Source organism: Hippocampus guttulatus, chromosome 14, assembly GCF_054856545.1.
Source record: "Hippocampus guttulatus isolate MCC_2025c chromosome 14, RoL_Hgut_1.0, whole genome shotgun sequence".
Classification (NCBI taxonomy): Eukaryota; Metazoa; Chordata; class Actinopteri; order Syngnathiformes; family Syngnathidae; genus Hippocampus; species Hippocampus guttulatus.
The window spans coordinates 11,731,113-11,747,204 of record NC_141274.1 but is presented as its reverse complement, the minus strand read 5'-3'; the positions used below and the strand labels follow the sequence as shown (position 1 = coordinate 11,747,204).

Sequence of the window (16,092 nt, the reverse complement as noted above, 5' to 3'; positions counted from 1 at the left end):
TGGGGGTGAATCCTTATTGATTGACAGCGAATGAGCCAATGATCTTATTATGGTGAAGGCATCCTTTCGGCGTTTAGGAAAAGGAACGGAGAGTAGAATTCATGTAAAAATAAACGGACACATTTTATGATGTAGGCCGAAATCGAGCTTCCTCTCCTTGACAGATCGGTGATATTTTGCGTTCCAGGAGGAGGCGGAGTGGACTTTAGAGTCGGCAACATGTCGAGCAAAAGGGCCAAGGGCAAGAACACTAAGAAGCGCCCTCAGCGCGCCACCTCCAATGTGTTTGCAATGTTCGACCAGTCCCAGATCCAGGAGTTCAAGGAGGCCTTCAACATGATTGACCAAAACAGGGACGGCTTCATCGACAAGGAGGACCTGCACGACATGTTGGCCTCTCTAGGTAGACCAGCAACACAAAAACAACAGGATTTTCTGACCAGTTACCACTTTGTTTTTCTTCAGGTAAAAACCCCACTGATGACTACCTAGAGGCCATGATGAACGAAGCCCCGGGTCCGATCAACTTCACCATGTTCCTCACCATGTTCGGGGAGAAGCTGAACGGCACCGACCCCGAGGACGTCATCCGAAATGCCTTTGCCTGCTTTGACGAGGAAGGCACCGGTGAGTGCCTTTTGAAGCCACGTGTCGAATGCTCTGACCGTGCTGCAAAAACAATTGGTACTGGACAGATGTGTTATTTTTTTAGTTTCAACTTCTTGGATCTTTGTTTCTCTGTTTATATGTTCGGGCCGCCCACCAGAAATCCCATCAAGGAGACAAGGAGAATTAGATGAGACAGCCTTTATTATAGTCCCAATGTACAGTAAAATTACCCACTTCATTTGTTCAGGTACAAATCTGATGTTCAGAAAATAGCTTTTTGTCAGTGTACAAAGGAGGGATAAAAAATAAAATGTGAAAAGTTGCCAGAATTTTAAGAAGGAAGTACAGTTTATGGAATATTGTACTGCTGTTACAATACATGACCGAGTGTAACAAGTGTGTCTCTTGTGGCGACGGCAGGAATGATCCAGGACGAACAGCTCCGTGAGCTGTTGACCACCATGGGCGACAGGTTCACGGACGAGGAAGTGGATGAGCTCTTCCGGGAGGCGCCCATCGACAAGAAGGGCAACTTCAACTACATGGCGTTCACGCGTATCCTCAAGCACGGCGCCAAGGACAAGGACAATTAGCCCCGGACCCGACCCACCGCCGCAGGAGTGCAAATTATCGTTGTGTGTTTTGTGTAGCCCGCCGTAAGGCTGTCATGTAGCTGCTTCCTGCTCATTTGCACATCACTAAGAGTATGTGTTCAAGTATTAAAAACTTGAATTTATGTAATGTATCTGTTAAAGACGGTGCATGTGTTACCGTGACTGATGATCATTAATTCGCGATCACCTCTTGATACAGTCGGCATTTAGCCAATAGAAGCGGAACATTGCCACATTGAAACAAACCACTGGTTATTTATTACTTTTTTTTTTACAGTCTTAAACTGCCAGCATCCTTTCTTGACTAAGACATGCATGCCATGTTCAATAACATTTGAATTGTCATGAAAGTGTTGAAAAAAAAATTTCATTGTTTGGTTCAGGTTTAGACAGTCACCTTCATAAAACGTCAGTTTTTAGTTGCATTTGCATTTTTTTCCCCAAACTGCTTCAACATCTGAATTTTATCTTGTTAAAAAAAATATGCACTCACTTCAACAAGTTAATGACTAATCTAAAAGTAAAAGGATGGACTCATTTTGTTTCAGCTGCAAACTGTTGCCCCTTTCAAACAAATCTGCAGTGAAATGTTTTTAAGTCATTTCAATTAAAAAAAAAAATTTGAATGCTGCAAAAAAAAAAAAAACAATGCTGTTTTAAGTTACATAACTCAATACAAGAGTAAAATAGGGACAATTTGAAATGAAATGAAGTAAAACTATGAACCGATTCCATGAATTGTTCAGATGATCCTGATAGGAAATATTCAAAATGTCTTCCATTTAATAAAAAAAAAAACAGGGACATGGATCGAATAGAAATTGCAGAATTGTGATTGTATTTGAAGTCTGCAAAATAAAACTAAAATGACTGAATTCCTTTCTTTTGTTATCTTTCTGTGACATTCTTTTAGGCAAGATTCCAACTCATACAAGCGTTAACTATCAATTCAGAGCTTTTAAATGTGTTTTAATAAAAAAACACCACAATAGTAATAAATAGAGATAATGCAGGTGCTTTCTGTACACAGCACAGTAGTTGCTCACAGAGCAATAACAACGGTATGAGTACAGGACGTCTTCAATCTGCCAGGGCCAGATTTTTAGACTGGATCTTTGTCAGGTGGTCTGATATGCAAGCCTCCATCTTGTCACACTGGGCCAATAAGTCCTGATGCGAGGACATCTTGTGAGCAACACCGTTTTTGGGTTTTTTTTATTTGCCAGAGTTTCATTGAATGGCAGAGGAAATGTGAGTCAAGCACTTACCTGCACCGTCTTCACAAGGCCCTTTTTCTTGTGCCGGCAGTCATTGAAGTTCTCCGGGACGTTCTGAGGGCAAAGGCACACATTTTAATCACTTTATTACACAATCTGAAAACCGAGCATAAAACAGTTATTTTATATTCTTCATCTTGAATAGTACTGTATTGCAGTTTATGTATTACACTGCCCCCTTGTGGCCAATATGTACGCACCAGAATATGAGCAGCACAGTGCCCATGGAATGAGCATGATGAACAAACTGTCTGATTCTTTACATTCCATTACGTTATGTCAATGTTATGTTTTATACGGTACAATCCTGCAGAGTGATGCTTTTCTTACAAAAAAAAAAAAAACACAAAAATTGGGTTGTACTTCATGGGGAGCTGTTACAGATTAATGGTATTTATCTTCATTTCACTACGGAAAGAAGATTTGAGATACAAGTGTTTTTAGTTATGGATATGGCCCGAAATAAACTCACATACCAAGGCAACACTGTACTACTGTTTTGTTTTTTTCCCCCATGGATTAAGATAAGATAAGATAAGAAAACCTTTATTAGTCTAGCAATGGAGAAATTCCCGATTAAGGTGAAAGAGATTACCAGAGCATCGATCTGCTCCAGGATCTTCATAAACTGTTCGGCTGCGACTTTCACACGATGGTCAAGTTTGCCCAGAGCGTCAGCCTGAAGATCTTTGGCCAGGAAGCCCTGTTAAAAAAATGTCACAAAGTATTTTATACAATCTTTTAGACCTGAGATCGGATCAACTGAAAATAACGTGACTAGTTATGAACCCATCGCAAAAAAAAAAATTCCACTCAAAGTCATATCTTAGGGTTTTGTCTTTATTTTGAGCAGAATATTCATACTCCTTGGTGTTTTTATGCTGACTTTGACATGAACAGAGCAAGAGGTATGCAGGAAAAGATAAACTAACGTACATTCTTCAGTCCAGTCAACTCCCCGTCAACCTTCTCCAACTTTTTTGCCATCTGCTCCACTGATTTTTCGATGTCTTTCAGCTTCTTCAGCTCAGCTTCCTCCTCGGGACTGTTCTGTTGGCAGAGTCCGCCTTCATACACGGTAACACACACACACACACACACACACACATATTCAAAGTTTTAAAGCCTCACCCTCTTTCCAATCATCATGAGCTTGCATCCGTCACTTATCCCGTAGCTGGACAGTGTCTGTTCCATGTCCTTCAGCGACTTCCCTGTAATGTCAGCAAAATTGCAATGAGGGAAACAATCGCACCGACAGCCGTCCAAAAACGACTCTTACCCTTGAAGATGAGCTTCTGAGAGGCTTGAGGGACTCCCGTGAGCTGTGTGAGACAATCTGACAGGTCTTTGACAGTGGGACTCTTGCCATCCTCCTGAGTGGTCACCTTGATATTGTGCTTCGTAGAACCTGGAATGGGGAATTATCAGGAATAACAAACGTCGATCCTTGCATCAATTTGTATAGCGTTTGTCCATATTAACACTTATAGCCTTAAAAAAACAACGCAAACATATTTGGGTAAAAATCACTAGTCACAACTTCAGAACTGTGAGGCAGACGTGACAATCACGAGTCGACCGTGGTGCCGGTGAGCCACACACTTTGCTGAAGCTGAATCCAATGACAAACACAAAGCAGCATGTGATCACTGTTGAAATGTACGCCCCTAAGTAAGCTTACACTGCAATTAACACGGCAAAGCAGCCTACTTGAATATGGCGGTCACTGCTCTAAAACATTGAGTAAAGCAGAATAACATTCACGCTTTGCTACAAGGCTTGTTATGCTCTTCTGTTTACCCCGATAGCAAGCACGCTAGCAAGCCATTTATTTCCGCCGACTGTAATTCACGTACGACATAAAACATAACAAATGTTATTCGAATATCTTCTGATAATTAGAAGGTTATAATATTACCGTAAGCGACTAACACGGTGATAGCTTGCGCCGACATGTTTAAATATCGCCGTTTACATTAATCGTGGCATGAATAACTATGCTAAAAGCTAATGGCAAGTTAACTGTTTCCGGGTAAAACCAGAAGCAGTTCATTTGACCGAATTAACGACAGGGTGATTTTATTTGAACAATACTTGAAACTGTGTTTCCGAAATGGTGTTCCTATGAACAATCCCATATTACAATAATAAATAAAATTGAATTAAATAATTCAATCGCATTTAAAAACACAATCCCAGAGCTAGACCTATGCAAACGTTCTTTTCTTTTTAGCGTGATTAAAATCTGATACAAAACGCAATAGTGGCTCTGTGGCGCAATGGATAGCGCATTGGACTTCTAGCACTCACACGGGGGAAGTGATTCAAAGGTTGTGGGTTCGAGTCCCACCAGAGTCGGGTTTTGGTAAACAGCTCTATTGTTAGTTCCCCGAAGCCTTTGGTCCGTTCACTTTTTGTTCAATGGGGAATGTGCGAGTAAACTTTACTTTGAGAAAACTGATTTTAGATACATTTAAAATGTTATACAGTACTTCGAAGACCTATTTTGTAAACTTGTATTATTCATAATTAGAATTAAACAAAATCCTAACACACACACATACACGCACGCACGCACACACACACATACATACACGCACACATGCGCGCGCGCACACACACACACACAGAAGAACTTTACTAACCAATTTAATAAAAGAAAAACTGCACATTTATAAACAGTACTTACTAACACGGTTTTTAGAATAAATATACCAATTACTTAATAAAATACACTTACAATACGGACTCTATATGTCACCGTATTTCTATTTTATCATTTAACTTCCAACGAACCAGTTGCAGAATCATTTTATGAAATCTAGAAATGGATAAGTGTATTTTGATAGAAGGCAATAAATATTATAGCATGTAAATGCAAGTTGAGCTACTGTAGATTCAAGAATGGAGCGATTCATATGGGACCCCCGGGGCAAACTGTGCCCACCCTTTCTCTAAGGTATTCCAATATATTTTGGTAATTTCTCCTCTAACTGAAAGAAGTGACACAGATGAGCTCTAATAACCAACAAATCAACATTTAATTCAAACATTCAATCTGCAGACACTCTCAATGCCCCTCACAAATCACAAAAACAATACAGTACTGAAAAATCAATACCTTCAATAACTTCCGAGCTTCCGATGAAATGATGATATTTGAATGGAATTAAAAACAAGTATGTTACAGTAGTAGTCACCAATCACATGTACTTCTGTTCATCTACAGTACATTAAAAAATAAGTAATAAATATTAAGTGGTTTCAGTTAAAGTGCAGCTGACACGTGCATTTAAGTGGCGGGAATTTGCGGGAGGCCAAACTCGTCCACCAAAACGCCGTCCTGCAATTGGAAGAAAGATATGAGTATCATTTGAAAAAAAACAACAACAAAAAACATAGAAATAATCTAAAAATGAATAGCAGACATTTGGTGTCTCGACCTTGTCTGTCTTGCTTTCTCCAGGCATGCCCTCAGGGATAGAGGGAGCGGCCGACGCATCGTCCAGGTAAGAGGTGTCTTCGTCTAGCAGGAGCTCATCACCGAGTGCGTCCAGCTCTGACAGCCCGCAAAAGCAACAGAATGTCCTTCACGACTTTCACATCAAATCTCCCGTGTCTACAGTGATTTTCCTCGCATCATCTTCCACGGAAATAACACAAGTATAGATGTTGTTTTTTCTTCACATTAAATTAGAAAAATATCCATTTTGACAAAACACGTCGAGTTATAAATTTACATTCAAAACCTTCAACGTTCGAACGTAAAATGGGTTGTCACACTGCACAAGTTGCTGAGCTGCTGCTTGAGCATACCTGCTTCCAAGTCATCCTCGTCAATATCGGGAGTGCCGTAGCTACGACTCATGGCCTCCTGAACCTCGTTGGCATCCTCCATCAGGTCCTCCAGTTGGTCCTGCAGGTCCTGAAAGATTATGTAGGCAGACATAAGATATGAATATTGGAAAATATGGATGGATGCATCCTTTATTTGTCCCACACTGGAGAAATCTACTGTCTACAGCAGCAAGATTGTGGGTAGAAAGAAGAAAGAAGAAAAAAAACAAACACTTTGACATACATCAATCTGGTCCACTTTGACTTCCTTGTAGGCCCTTTTCATTTCCTTGGCACTAATCTTCATGGCATCCACCTGGCCAAAGAACAACAAGGGCGATGTCCTCGTTTGCGAGGAAGGAAGAGCAAAGATTGCACAGCACGCATGCACAGAAGGCAGCAAATGTTACGGTCGACTTGGTGTCCTTGAGCGTCTGCAGGGTGTAGTTGGCCTGCTCCATGTTGAAAGACTGCTGAGCCAGCTGCTCTCGCTGACCCTCGTACCTGTGTGACAGCAAATAATAAGTACCGCGGTAAAAATGGGACTGGAATCTCTCCATGTGGCTCGTCGGTGCTGCTGTTTTGGTTCTCAGTGAGTTGTGAATTGAATTTTCAACTTTAGTTTCAATCCTAAATTTATATTTGCTTGTGTTTTATTTTAGAATTTAATTGTCTATTGCAGGGTGAATGTTCTGGGTTCTATACTGATATCGTTCTGGTCTCAGGAATTTATTTAAGGGCAACGTTCTCATTTTAAAGTGTCTGAGAGTGAAAGTGTACTTTCTGTGTGTACTCACATCTTCTTCTGTTTGAGCACTCGCATGGCCTTCTGTTTCACCATGTTCTACAACAACAAAAAAATGAAATAACGAAGACCGACCACGTCTGGTGAATTTAGTTCTGATTGATTTCGTTTAGTATTTTTCACCTTGGAGGGCCCATCCTTCAGCTTTTTCATCTGCTCCTTGTACTTAAAAAGCTCTGCGTCCAGCATGCTGATCTTCTTCTCGATAGACTCACCCCTGGCGTCCACCTGGAACGTCATATAACGTTAATTTACCCCCTCTCACCCATAATTTTATGGCTACTGGGACGCCTTGATTTAGACTAAAATGGCTCCCCCACTTTGAGCTACTGATTATCATCGGTCTTGATATAAGGGTGGCCAGAGCATGTTAAAAACAACCCAAACAACACATAAATAACAATGTTTTTCGATGTTGATTACACCGAATGCAATAAACAATTACAAATAGCATGGCGAGTTGTCGCCAGACGAGAAAAATAACGGAAAGTATAACAATAAACAACAAACATGTCTGGTACTACTCACATTGCCGATACACTCTGACAGATCTGGGGCAGGCGCTCTTGGTTTACTTCGACCGAATAGTCTGTTCATTGTTTTTACGTGGGGGAACGTTAATTTTACTTCCAAAACACAATATTGCCCGTTAAACGGGAAAGGATTTCTCCATTGAAGACACCCGGAAGTGAAAGGCGGGGATGAAAGGTTGCGATTGGTTTGTGTAAGAACAGCCAGCCAATGAGCGTTTATGTGAGTTTCGGTACTGCAGCCTATTGTCCCTTTGCTTCTGTTCCCTTTCGCTTTGTTTGACATCATAACAGCTGAAATGACATTCTTCTTTGCTGTTGGTGCATTTTTTTCAGACGAATATCATAAAGTTGCATTTTTAAAAAATATTTTCATCTTATTACGTGAAATAATTACTCATGCACACGTGTATTTGATATATTCTAGAGCTGAACTATGCACCAAAGTAAATAACAATTTAGCCGGCTGTTGGAGGAATTATATCTGGTGACAGTGAGCCCTGAAGCAGCACGGCAGGGCGATGGCCCTGGCTGTCACCCTCGAGAATTATTCTACCTCCATGGTGATACATCTCTGGGGGCTGCCATTTGGGCCAATAGCGCCCTCTGCTGTTGAAATAATTTGACGCGAAATTGCCATCACGGATCACCTATTTTCTGAGTTTGGTCATGTGACGTCCGCAACGCGCGCCTGAGGACAGTTGCTTCTAGAAATTCATTGTGTAATTAATAAAAACAAATACATAAAATGTGAATTAAAAATAAAGTAATAATCTTACATTTTGAAAATGTTGCTCTCGGTAAAAAAAGGTTCTACTCTGTTTTACAGGCAGTGTCAAAGGGGCTTTGGTGAACTTTTGTATTTGGTTTAGGATTAATTAAACACGTGTCATCATTATCACCATCATTGACTGAAGCACATCCTGACAGTTTCCTCCACAAGGCCAAATGACAGGGAGGGGTGAAAAAGTGTCTGAAAAGTGCTTTTCAGTCTGTAGCGTCGTCATGGAAACGCTGCGTCTTTGTGTCTCAGGTGAAGAGCAGCGTTGCTCGGTTATTGACGATGAACAAGCCGCGAGGTTAAAAGTCCACTTGGTGACCACGAAATGGGTGAAACAGTCTCGAGGGGCAAATTTATTGTTGCATATATGGCACAGTCACACATTGATACAGCAAAGAACAAAGAGTTTAATATATACAATCACAATTTATATTTTAATATGTCACAATATGACATATGAAGGATCAATTCTTTTTTTTTTACGATACAAACTGATGGGAGCATATTGATCTGGTCCTAGAAGCTCATATACAGCATGCATGAGACCATCCAGCAGTCATTTAAGTGCTTTAATGCAGACTCTTTCCATTTGTTTCATGCCCACCCTAACAACGCAAAACACTCAAAATGAGGGTAGTTCGAGCGTGGGTTTTTTTCTCCCTCTCTCCCTCCCCTGTGGTTTCTTTCTGACCTTCGGGTTGAGTGAACGCAGGCGCGTTTTGGCTGCCGCTGCTCAACCCGTATTGTTTTGTGTTTTTTGTTATTGTAAAGTGTCCTTGGGTGTCTTGAAAGGCGCTTATAAATAAAATGTATTATTATTATTATTATTACTCATATCTCAAATTCTCTTTGGCCCCCCTTTTACAAGTAACAGAGTGGTGAATCTGTTGCAAAATTGATATGTATGAATAAAACAATGCCTCATTTTGCTCTTAGCGCCGTTTTTGGAATCATTTCTGTGTTTGTCTGATTGTGTTCCTGATTACTCTTTTTTTTTTTGCAACCCTTTTCCCCAATGAAACAGTCTCGGAGATGTGAGTACCAGTATAGATTATTATTATTTTTTTTAATCGGCCTTGTACACGTGAATTCTGCCCAGCAACAAAGAAAAAAATGTATTTTGTACTTCCTCAAATTGTGTACTAAAACAACACATTTACTGAGCGGATGCCTTTATACTGTATTTACACACAAAAAGAATACTGATACCACAATCTAGCATAAATGTCTTTTTTTTCAGCCACGTCTGCTTTGCAGGTGCTGTATATTGCAGGAAAGAAATCAACTGGGACGCACGGTTCTACCAAGGGTCAGAGTGAAGCTAATTACAGCCACCATGTTATTTTTCCCAAGGTGAAATGGGGAGACACAAGTGATTAATTGAGGTGTTAAATCAACGGTGGTGTTTTGACCAGGATATTCGTCTATGTCACAACCAAGCCACCGTGGTGACATCACAATTGGTAGACCACCGTGGTTGATATCACAGCTTGTGAACCATCATTGCAGACCACGATAATGACATCACAAGTGGATTAACACGGGCGACATATTGAGCTGCAAACCGCCAGGCACATCTCCGGTATGACGACGTCACAATTAACGGACCACCATGGTTGATACTACAAGTGGCTGACCACCCTATGGAGTCATCACAAACAGACTGCCGGATGACATTACAAGTCGAACACTGCGGTGACATCATCACTATGGTGACCAAGGGGAGATTGAAGTTGCGGACCACCATGGTGGCATGACAAGTGGACCATCGTGTCTTGCGCCTGTAATGGGCAGCATTTTTCACAGCCCCACTTTGTTCAGCGGAGAGATCGGTGCTGTTGAACGGTCTGCGGCTGGATGGATGTAAGTCTTGAGGAGCCGACGATGAGAAGAAAGGAGCGTTAGCGCGGAGCGCCAATGCGGATTTGGAACTGGGAGTCGCGGCTTGGAGTTTGAAGCGGATTACGTGGGACAGGAGAAGTGAACTCATCTCTTTTCGTCAATGGACGCTACAGCTTCGTGTTTGCTTTCAAAACTTAGCTTGTAGCAGACGTGTGCACATTTTCAGCATGACGTCTCTGATCCACTGGTGAAAGGACACTTTGATCCTCTCCTCTTTCATCTAGAACTGCTTCAGACAACAAAGTGTATGCAGAAAAGTGGTGAAGATTGCATGACTGTGTCCTATGTGTTGTGTTGTGTTATTTTTGTTATTTTGACTTCAAAATGGCGCCGCGTGAGTGGCTGCCTTTCCAGCAGCTCCTATATTTTGTTGTTCTACTTCTTCCTTTCATAACTTTGCTGCTGTGAATTGAGAATTTCTCCATTGCGAGACTAATAAAGGTTTCTTATCTTATCTTAGTGACATCACAAGTTCCCGATCACCATAGGTGATCATTAGTGTGTCATGTCATCACAGGGGGACCGCTGCGGTGACATCACAATTGGTGATCCACCATGGCCACGCCGCCACCGAGGTGACTTCACAAGTGGACCACTGGTGACATCACCGGTTGTGGACCACCATGGTGACATGATGATCATGGTGTCATCACAAGCAGACCACAACGTGTCTACACAGGTTGTGGACCCCCAGAATGAGGTTAAGAAATGTCATCTATGCTGCATGTCATACGTAAGCATATTTGACAATAAAGATGACCTTGACCTTCAGACAGCGGTGGTGACTTGCGTCAAGCACAATTCGTTGGAGTCCTCGAGCCCCAGCACAGAGGACCTGTCCCCGGCTAGTCATACTGGCCTGGCCTGCCTGGGGTCTCCGCGGTTGTCCGGGGGACACGAGTGGTCCCTCAGAGTGCTCCTGACCCGGCTCACCCCCTGGCAATCCCTCCGGGAGCCGGGGCAGCAAAAGTCTCGGAAGCATCTCTTGAAGTTCTCGTCCAGGAATGCGTAGAGGATGGGGTTGAGACTGCTGTTGGTGTAGCCCAGCGCCACGCAGAAGAAGTAAGCGGCCATGACGGGCGTGGTCTCGGGCACGTGGGGCGACAGGGCCTTGACCAGGATGAAAATGTGGATGGGGGTCCAGCACACCACAAAGACAGCCACCACCACCAGAACCAGGCGGGTGATACGCCGCAAGTTGCGGTCCTTCTCGCGTGAGCCGGACAACAGGCGGACGCTCTTGAGGCGTAGGATCATCAGCGTGTAGCACATGCTGATGATGACGACGGGCACCACAAAGGCAAAGATGAACACGCAGATCTTCATCAGCGTGTCCCAGTAACTGTACGGCTCGGGGAACTGGAGAGTGCATTCTGTTGTCCCTGGTGGTCAGAAACAACAATATGAGTAGCTCCACATTTTGGAGATACTGTACGTGTCCCTGCCCTAACCAGCCGGTCAAATGTGGATCCTCAAACTTAAGGCGATGCATTTCCAAACCAGTATCGTATCTGCACATTTTCAGAAATACAAGTCCTCGCCCAATTCTCCAGTGAAAACAACAGCAACTTTGCAGACCTACCATTGTTGGTCTTGGTGCCACCCAGAATCATAGCAGGCATGCCGGCGGTGGACGACAGCACCCAGATGAGCACATTGATGACTTTGGCTTTGACAGGTGTGCGGAAGTCAAGGGCCTTGACAGGGTGGCACACGGCCACGTAACGGTCCACGCTCATCATGGTGAGCGTGAAGATGCTGGTGAACATGTTGTAGTAGTCAATTGAGATGAACACCTTGCACGCCACCTCACCAAAAGGCCACGAGCTGAGCAGGAAATCGGTGCTCTGGAAGGGTATGGTGGTGGTCACCAGTGCGTCCGCCACCGCTAGGTTCAGGATGTAGATGTTGGTGGCTGTCTTCATCTTTGTGTACCTGATGCGCACGTAAAGTAAACATACAATACTCGTACCGATTGCACTTTGTTGTTGTCGATCACCCTTTTTTTTCTTGTTAAGAAGTGTGTGTGTGTGTGTTGGGGATGCAACAATTGTTGCCTTCATAAATTGAGACTGAGCCCCCCCGTGACCATTTTGACTCTTTATCAACTTGAGCCAAAGTGTGTTGCACTGGTATAATAGTTTCGGATTCATGAAAGGGGTCATGTGTTGTTTTAATTGACTCTTTGTTTTAACGTTGTCATAATAAATCCCACTGAATTCCAATCCATGTTCTTGCTGCTATGAATGAAAAAGACATTTTGTTTTGTATAGTACAGTATAACCACACGTGGCCTGACCGACCTCGAAAACTGCATGGGCCTTTGATTTATTGTGAAGAATTCTTTGCGAACCTTTGGTGTTTGCACTTGAGCGCACGTGGTCTCCATTATTAATCTGATAAAACGTTACAAGACTGCCACCCAGTGGCTATGATGAAATGACACCCTATCCATTCGCCTTCTTTTTGGATCTCCGAATTGATGTCCAGCAATTCAAGTTTTCAAGAAAGCAGCAAGACTTTCATGATAACATTTTCTCATCCATGAAAACGTACAATTGTAAAATGAACTGACCTGATGATGACGTACATGACCAGGCAGTTGCCCACCAGGCCCACCACGAACACTAGCGAGTACACGGCCACGATGACCGGGTGAATGGGCGACATAGGCTCGGCGTCGTCGGCTTCCCCATCCCACGTCCCGTTCAAGGCGTCCAAGGACGAGGAGGAGGCGGCGGAAGTCGCCCAGGTGCACCCCGCAGCCGCCGGCTCTCCCTCCCCGTCCCAGGGACACATGCCCTCGGGCCCTCCTCCTCGGTGGATGTGCAACACGCTGGTATCCATGCGTTCTTGATCGCTGCTATTAAGACAAACAAACAAACACGCAGCCACCATGGCATTTATAGATGTTTACCACAATAAAAGCACCACAAGCTAAAAAAAAAAAATTGCAATTGAACATGAGCAAAAATATTCACCTGCAACCTATTTCTATGCGAATTCATTTGGAGGTGTGTCGCGTGTCGTTTATTGCATATTGACATGAAATGGATGCCAAATTCTCGACCTTGACCAGCAAAAAAATGATTCGTTTTAAAGACTTCTTTGACAGTATAGAAAGAAATTGCATGAGTTTTAAAGACATTGTGTAAACGTGGTCTCCGGTGTAATTTGATCGGACAGAGACAAAAGCCTTTTTCAAGACATGTTTGTGACATATAACATATTTTGAGCGACTAAAAGCAAAAATAGCGAGATATATTGCCATTCCTGCGATTTAAAAAAAGGGCGTTAAAATGCAAAATACAAGAAATACAACGAATTTGATTAAGATTACAATATTAAAGCCGTTATGGTGGAAAAGGTGCGCTCAACTGTTCGGCAATAAAGGTACAAACGCTTATTGGAGATATTTGCGGCAGTTCAAACAGCATGGATGTCGTAATTCTGCAATGATATCCGCATCTAAGAAAATCCTGTAGTGAGACCCCTGATGAGAATCTATGCAAAAAAAACCCGAGCATTTCATCCATTTTGGCGACAAAAAAGCAAAAACAATCTACTGAACAGGCACGACACCACAGTGACACACAGCATCAACACGAGCTTACCTTAATTGTCCCAGCTTCCTAAAAAGTTGATACAAATAACACAAAGCTGACAAAGAGTGATTGAAAACGCTAATGAAACGATTCGCAATAATGTTTGAGGCTTATTATTACTGTGGAGAAGAAACAGATGGAGTGAGCTTGGCTCATTGTGCAGCTTGCTTAAGCGCTGACGCTCCGGTGACGTCATCGCCGGCTTGACAACCAACCCACCTTTTATTAATATATTCTTACTTTTATAAACTGTTGCATATCAAGCCAGCGTAATACCGCCACATCAGGAAACATCTATATCACGTTATAAGGTGATAAATGTGAACTTTTAATGCCATAGGTTTCATGTTTTCACATGCCAAGTTTCACGTTTTGACGTGGTAAGATTCCCGCAGGAACGTGATAAATTCGGCTTCTGCATTTACCTTGACGAAATGAAGCAATTCTTTCCGGCTCAGGTCACTGGTGAGAATCCCTAACTTGTTTTTAACATCTTAAATCTTGTCAAACATTTTCAAACATTTGGCCTCGCTCTTTTTTTTTTTACAGGAGACTTTAGAGCAGGGGTGTCCAAAGTCGGTCCTCGCGGGCCGCTGTCCTGCCTGTTTTCCAGCTTTCCCAGGAGCAACACACCTGATTCAAATAATCAGGATTGTTCTAATGCTGCTTCAGAGCTGGCTGATGAGCTGATCATCTGAATCAGGTGTGTTGCAGCCCAGAGAGATGGAAAACAGGCAGGACAGTGGCCCTCCAGGACCGGAGCTGGACATGCCTGCTTTAGAGTGTTATAGTTTTATGTGTCTCACTGTGCTATTTTAGATAGCAGCCTTGGGACTATGGCTGAAAACTGTACCCAATATTGTGCAAAGTGAATTTACTTCCGACATTTTTTGCCTGCAGGCCACACAAACATAGTAAAGCACAATAAGCAATGAACAAAACCCTGACACGGCCACATAAAAGAATGATGTTGAGACTGTTAACTTGGTACAAGTTCTGCCACCTTGTAACAGCAGCAATCCTGTAAAGAAGAAAATAGCCAATAAGACTTGTTTTCTTCTTGCCAATGGGATGTTGATAATAAGCATTGATGAAACCAAACCTACTGTACCATTATCACGGTTGCTGTAGCTGTGTTAATGACGCTTGAAAAAAAAACGTGTGTCGATATTTTGTTTTTGTTTTCCTTTTAGGGATATGGCTAAAACCAAAAATACATTGCTGTTATGACGAGTTAGCTAGTGGCTAATGTCAGCTATATTTTAAAAGCAGGTCACATATTGTTCTTTGTTTTTGTTTCATTCACATGGGTAAAAATAACAATAGATGCTGCAGCTAAAATGATTAGCAGTAATGCTAGCGGCTTATATCAGTAAACTTATTTTCTTATATTCAACCATGTGCTATAAAAAATATCCACTGAGAAATAAAGAAGAGAAATAAACAGTTTGTGCATCATGTTCACTTGCCGTATGTACAAAAGCCAGTCGATGCTAGCGGCTGGCATTATCATCTTATCATCGTCGTCCAAGACTGGCAGTGTGCAATTTTGTCACTGAAATGAAAATATAATCAAAAGAGCTGTGTCCTCTGTTCAAATGTTCGCATGCAAAATGTACATTATGAACGCTTGCTGACAACCATGAGTTGACTAAATAGCAGTGAACATGTTTAGTAGTGATCCATTAGCCATCATGTTCTAGCACGGCGCGACCCTAGTGACGATAAATGGTTCAGAAAATGGATGGATATATTATGTAATAGTTTTAGATATTTTATTGTATATGTTTAAATAATTATATATATATATATATATATATATATATATATATGTGTGTGTATATTACAAGACATTTCTAATATGATTTTTTTTCCCCTTTTTGAAATAATTTCTGGAACCTGTGTTCTCCCCCCTCAACCTCATCTTGCATTCACCCAATGTAAAGCACACAAAACAAACATTCAAATAAACATTGCCTCGAATGTGTTAGGCTGCCCGAATGCATTATGAACTGTACCGGAGGAAGCGGACATAGCCGAGACAACGTGGGGACTTTGACTGAAAATAATAAAACATGTAACTGCTTTCATGTGACCCTGACCACCAAATGTTGGTACCATTAGAATAA

The 16,092-nt window shown here is 42.2% G+C and overlaps 4 protein-coding genes and 1 non-coding gene across 6 annotated transcripts; 2 read left to right on the top strand and 3 right to left on the bottom strand.

Moving 5' to 3' along the window:
- Window positions 1-33: 33 nt before the first annotated feature.
- Window positions 34-2,098, top strand: myl12.2 (myosin, light chain 12, genome duplicate 2). Its single transcript, XM_086130032.1, has 3 exons — window positions 34-403; window positions 466-627; window positions 1,030-2,098. The coding sequence occupies exons 1-3, from the start codon at window positions 220-222 to the stop codon at window positions 1,200-1,202; spliced, it is 519 nt and encodes a 172-aa protein (XP_085986158.1). The 5' UTR covers window positions 34-219; the 3' UTR covers window positions 1,203-2,098.
- On the bottom strand, window positions 793-4,561 carry bag1 (BCL2 associated athanogene 1). 2 transcript variants are annotated; one of them, XM_086130030.1, is made up of 7 exons: window positions 4,422-4,561; window positions 3,783-3,911; window positions 3,632-3,714; window positions 3,437-3,550; window positions 3,096-3,203; window positions 2,492-2,554; window positions 793-2,408 (listed from the first exon to the last, which is right to left on the bottom strand). In XM_086130030.1, the coding sequence occupies exons 1-7, from the start codon at window positions 4,456-4,458 to the stop codon at window positions 2,304-2,306; spliced, it is 639 nt and encodes a 212-aa protein (XP_085986156.1). In that variant the 5' UTR covers window positions 4,459-4,561; the 3' UTR covers window positions 793-2,303. The 2 variants fall into 2 exon arrangements, with proteins under 2 accessions (XP_085986156.1, XP_085986157.1); XM_086130031.1 differs by having other exon boundaries at window positions 793-2,393.
- A 207-nt stretch (window positions 4,562-4,768) lies between these two features.
- trnar-ucu (transfer RNA arginine (anticodon UCU)) lies at window positions 4,769-4,861 on the top strand. The gene is made up of 2 exons: window positions 4,769-4,805; window positions 4,826-4,861. It is a non-coding gene; the product is annotated as a tRNA-Arg (tRNA).
- Window positions 4,862-5,525: 664 nt separating this feature from the next.
- On the bottom strand, window positions 5,526-7,846 carry LOC147195104 (charged multivesicular body protein 5-like). The gene is made up of 8 exons (XM_086130029.1): window positions 7,674-7,846; window positions 7,269-7,373; window positions 7,138-7,184; window positions 6,751-6,844; window positions 6,585-6,656; window positions 6,320-6,428; window positions 5,947-6,062; window positions 5,526-5,846 (listed from the first exon to the last, which is right to left on the bottom strand). Exons 1-8 carry the CDS (start codon window positions 7,740-7,742, stop codon window positions 5,796-5,798), a joined length of 663 nt encoding a protein of 220 aa, XP_085986155.1. The 5' UTR covers window positions 7,743-7,846; the 3' UTR covers window positions 5,526-5,795.
- A 950-nt stretch (window positions 7,847-8,796) lies between these two features.
- Window positions 8,797-13,226, bottom strand: oprk1 (opioid receptor, kappa 1). The gene is made up of 3 exons (XM_086130034.1): window positions 12,934-13,226; window positions 11,941-12,293; window positions 8,797-11,740 (listed from the first exon to the last, which is right to left on the bottom strand). The coding sequence occupies exons 1-3, from the start codon at window positions 13,203-13,205 to the stop codon at window positions 11,208-11,210; spliced, it is 1,158 nt and encodes a 385-aa protein (XP_085986160.1). The 5' UTR covers window positions 13,206-13,226; the 3' UTR covers window positions 8,797-11,207.
- Window positions 13,227-16,092: the final 2,866 nt, after the last annotated feature.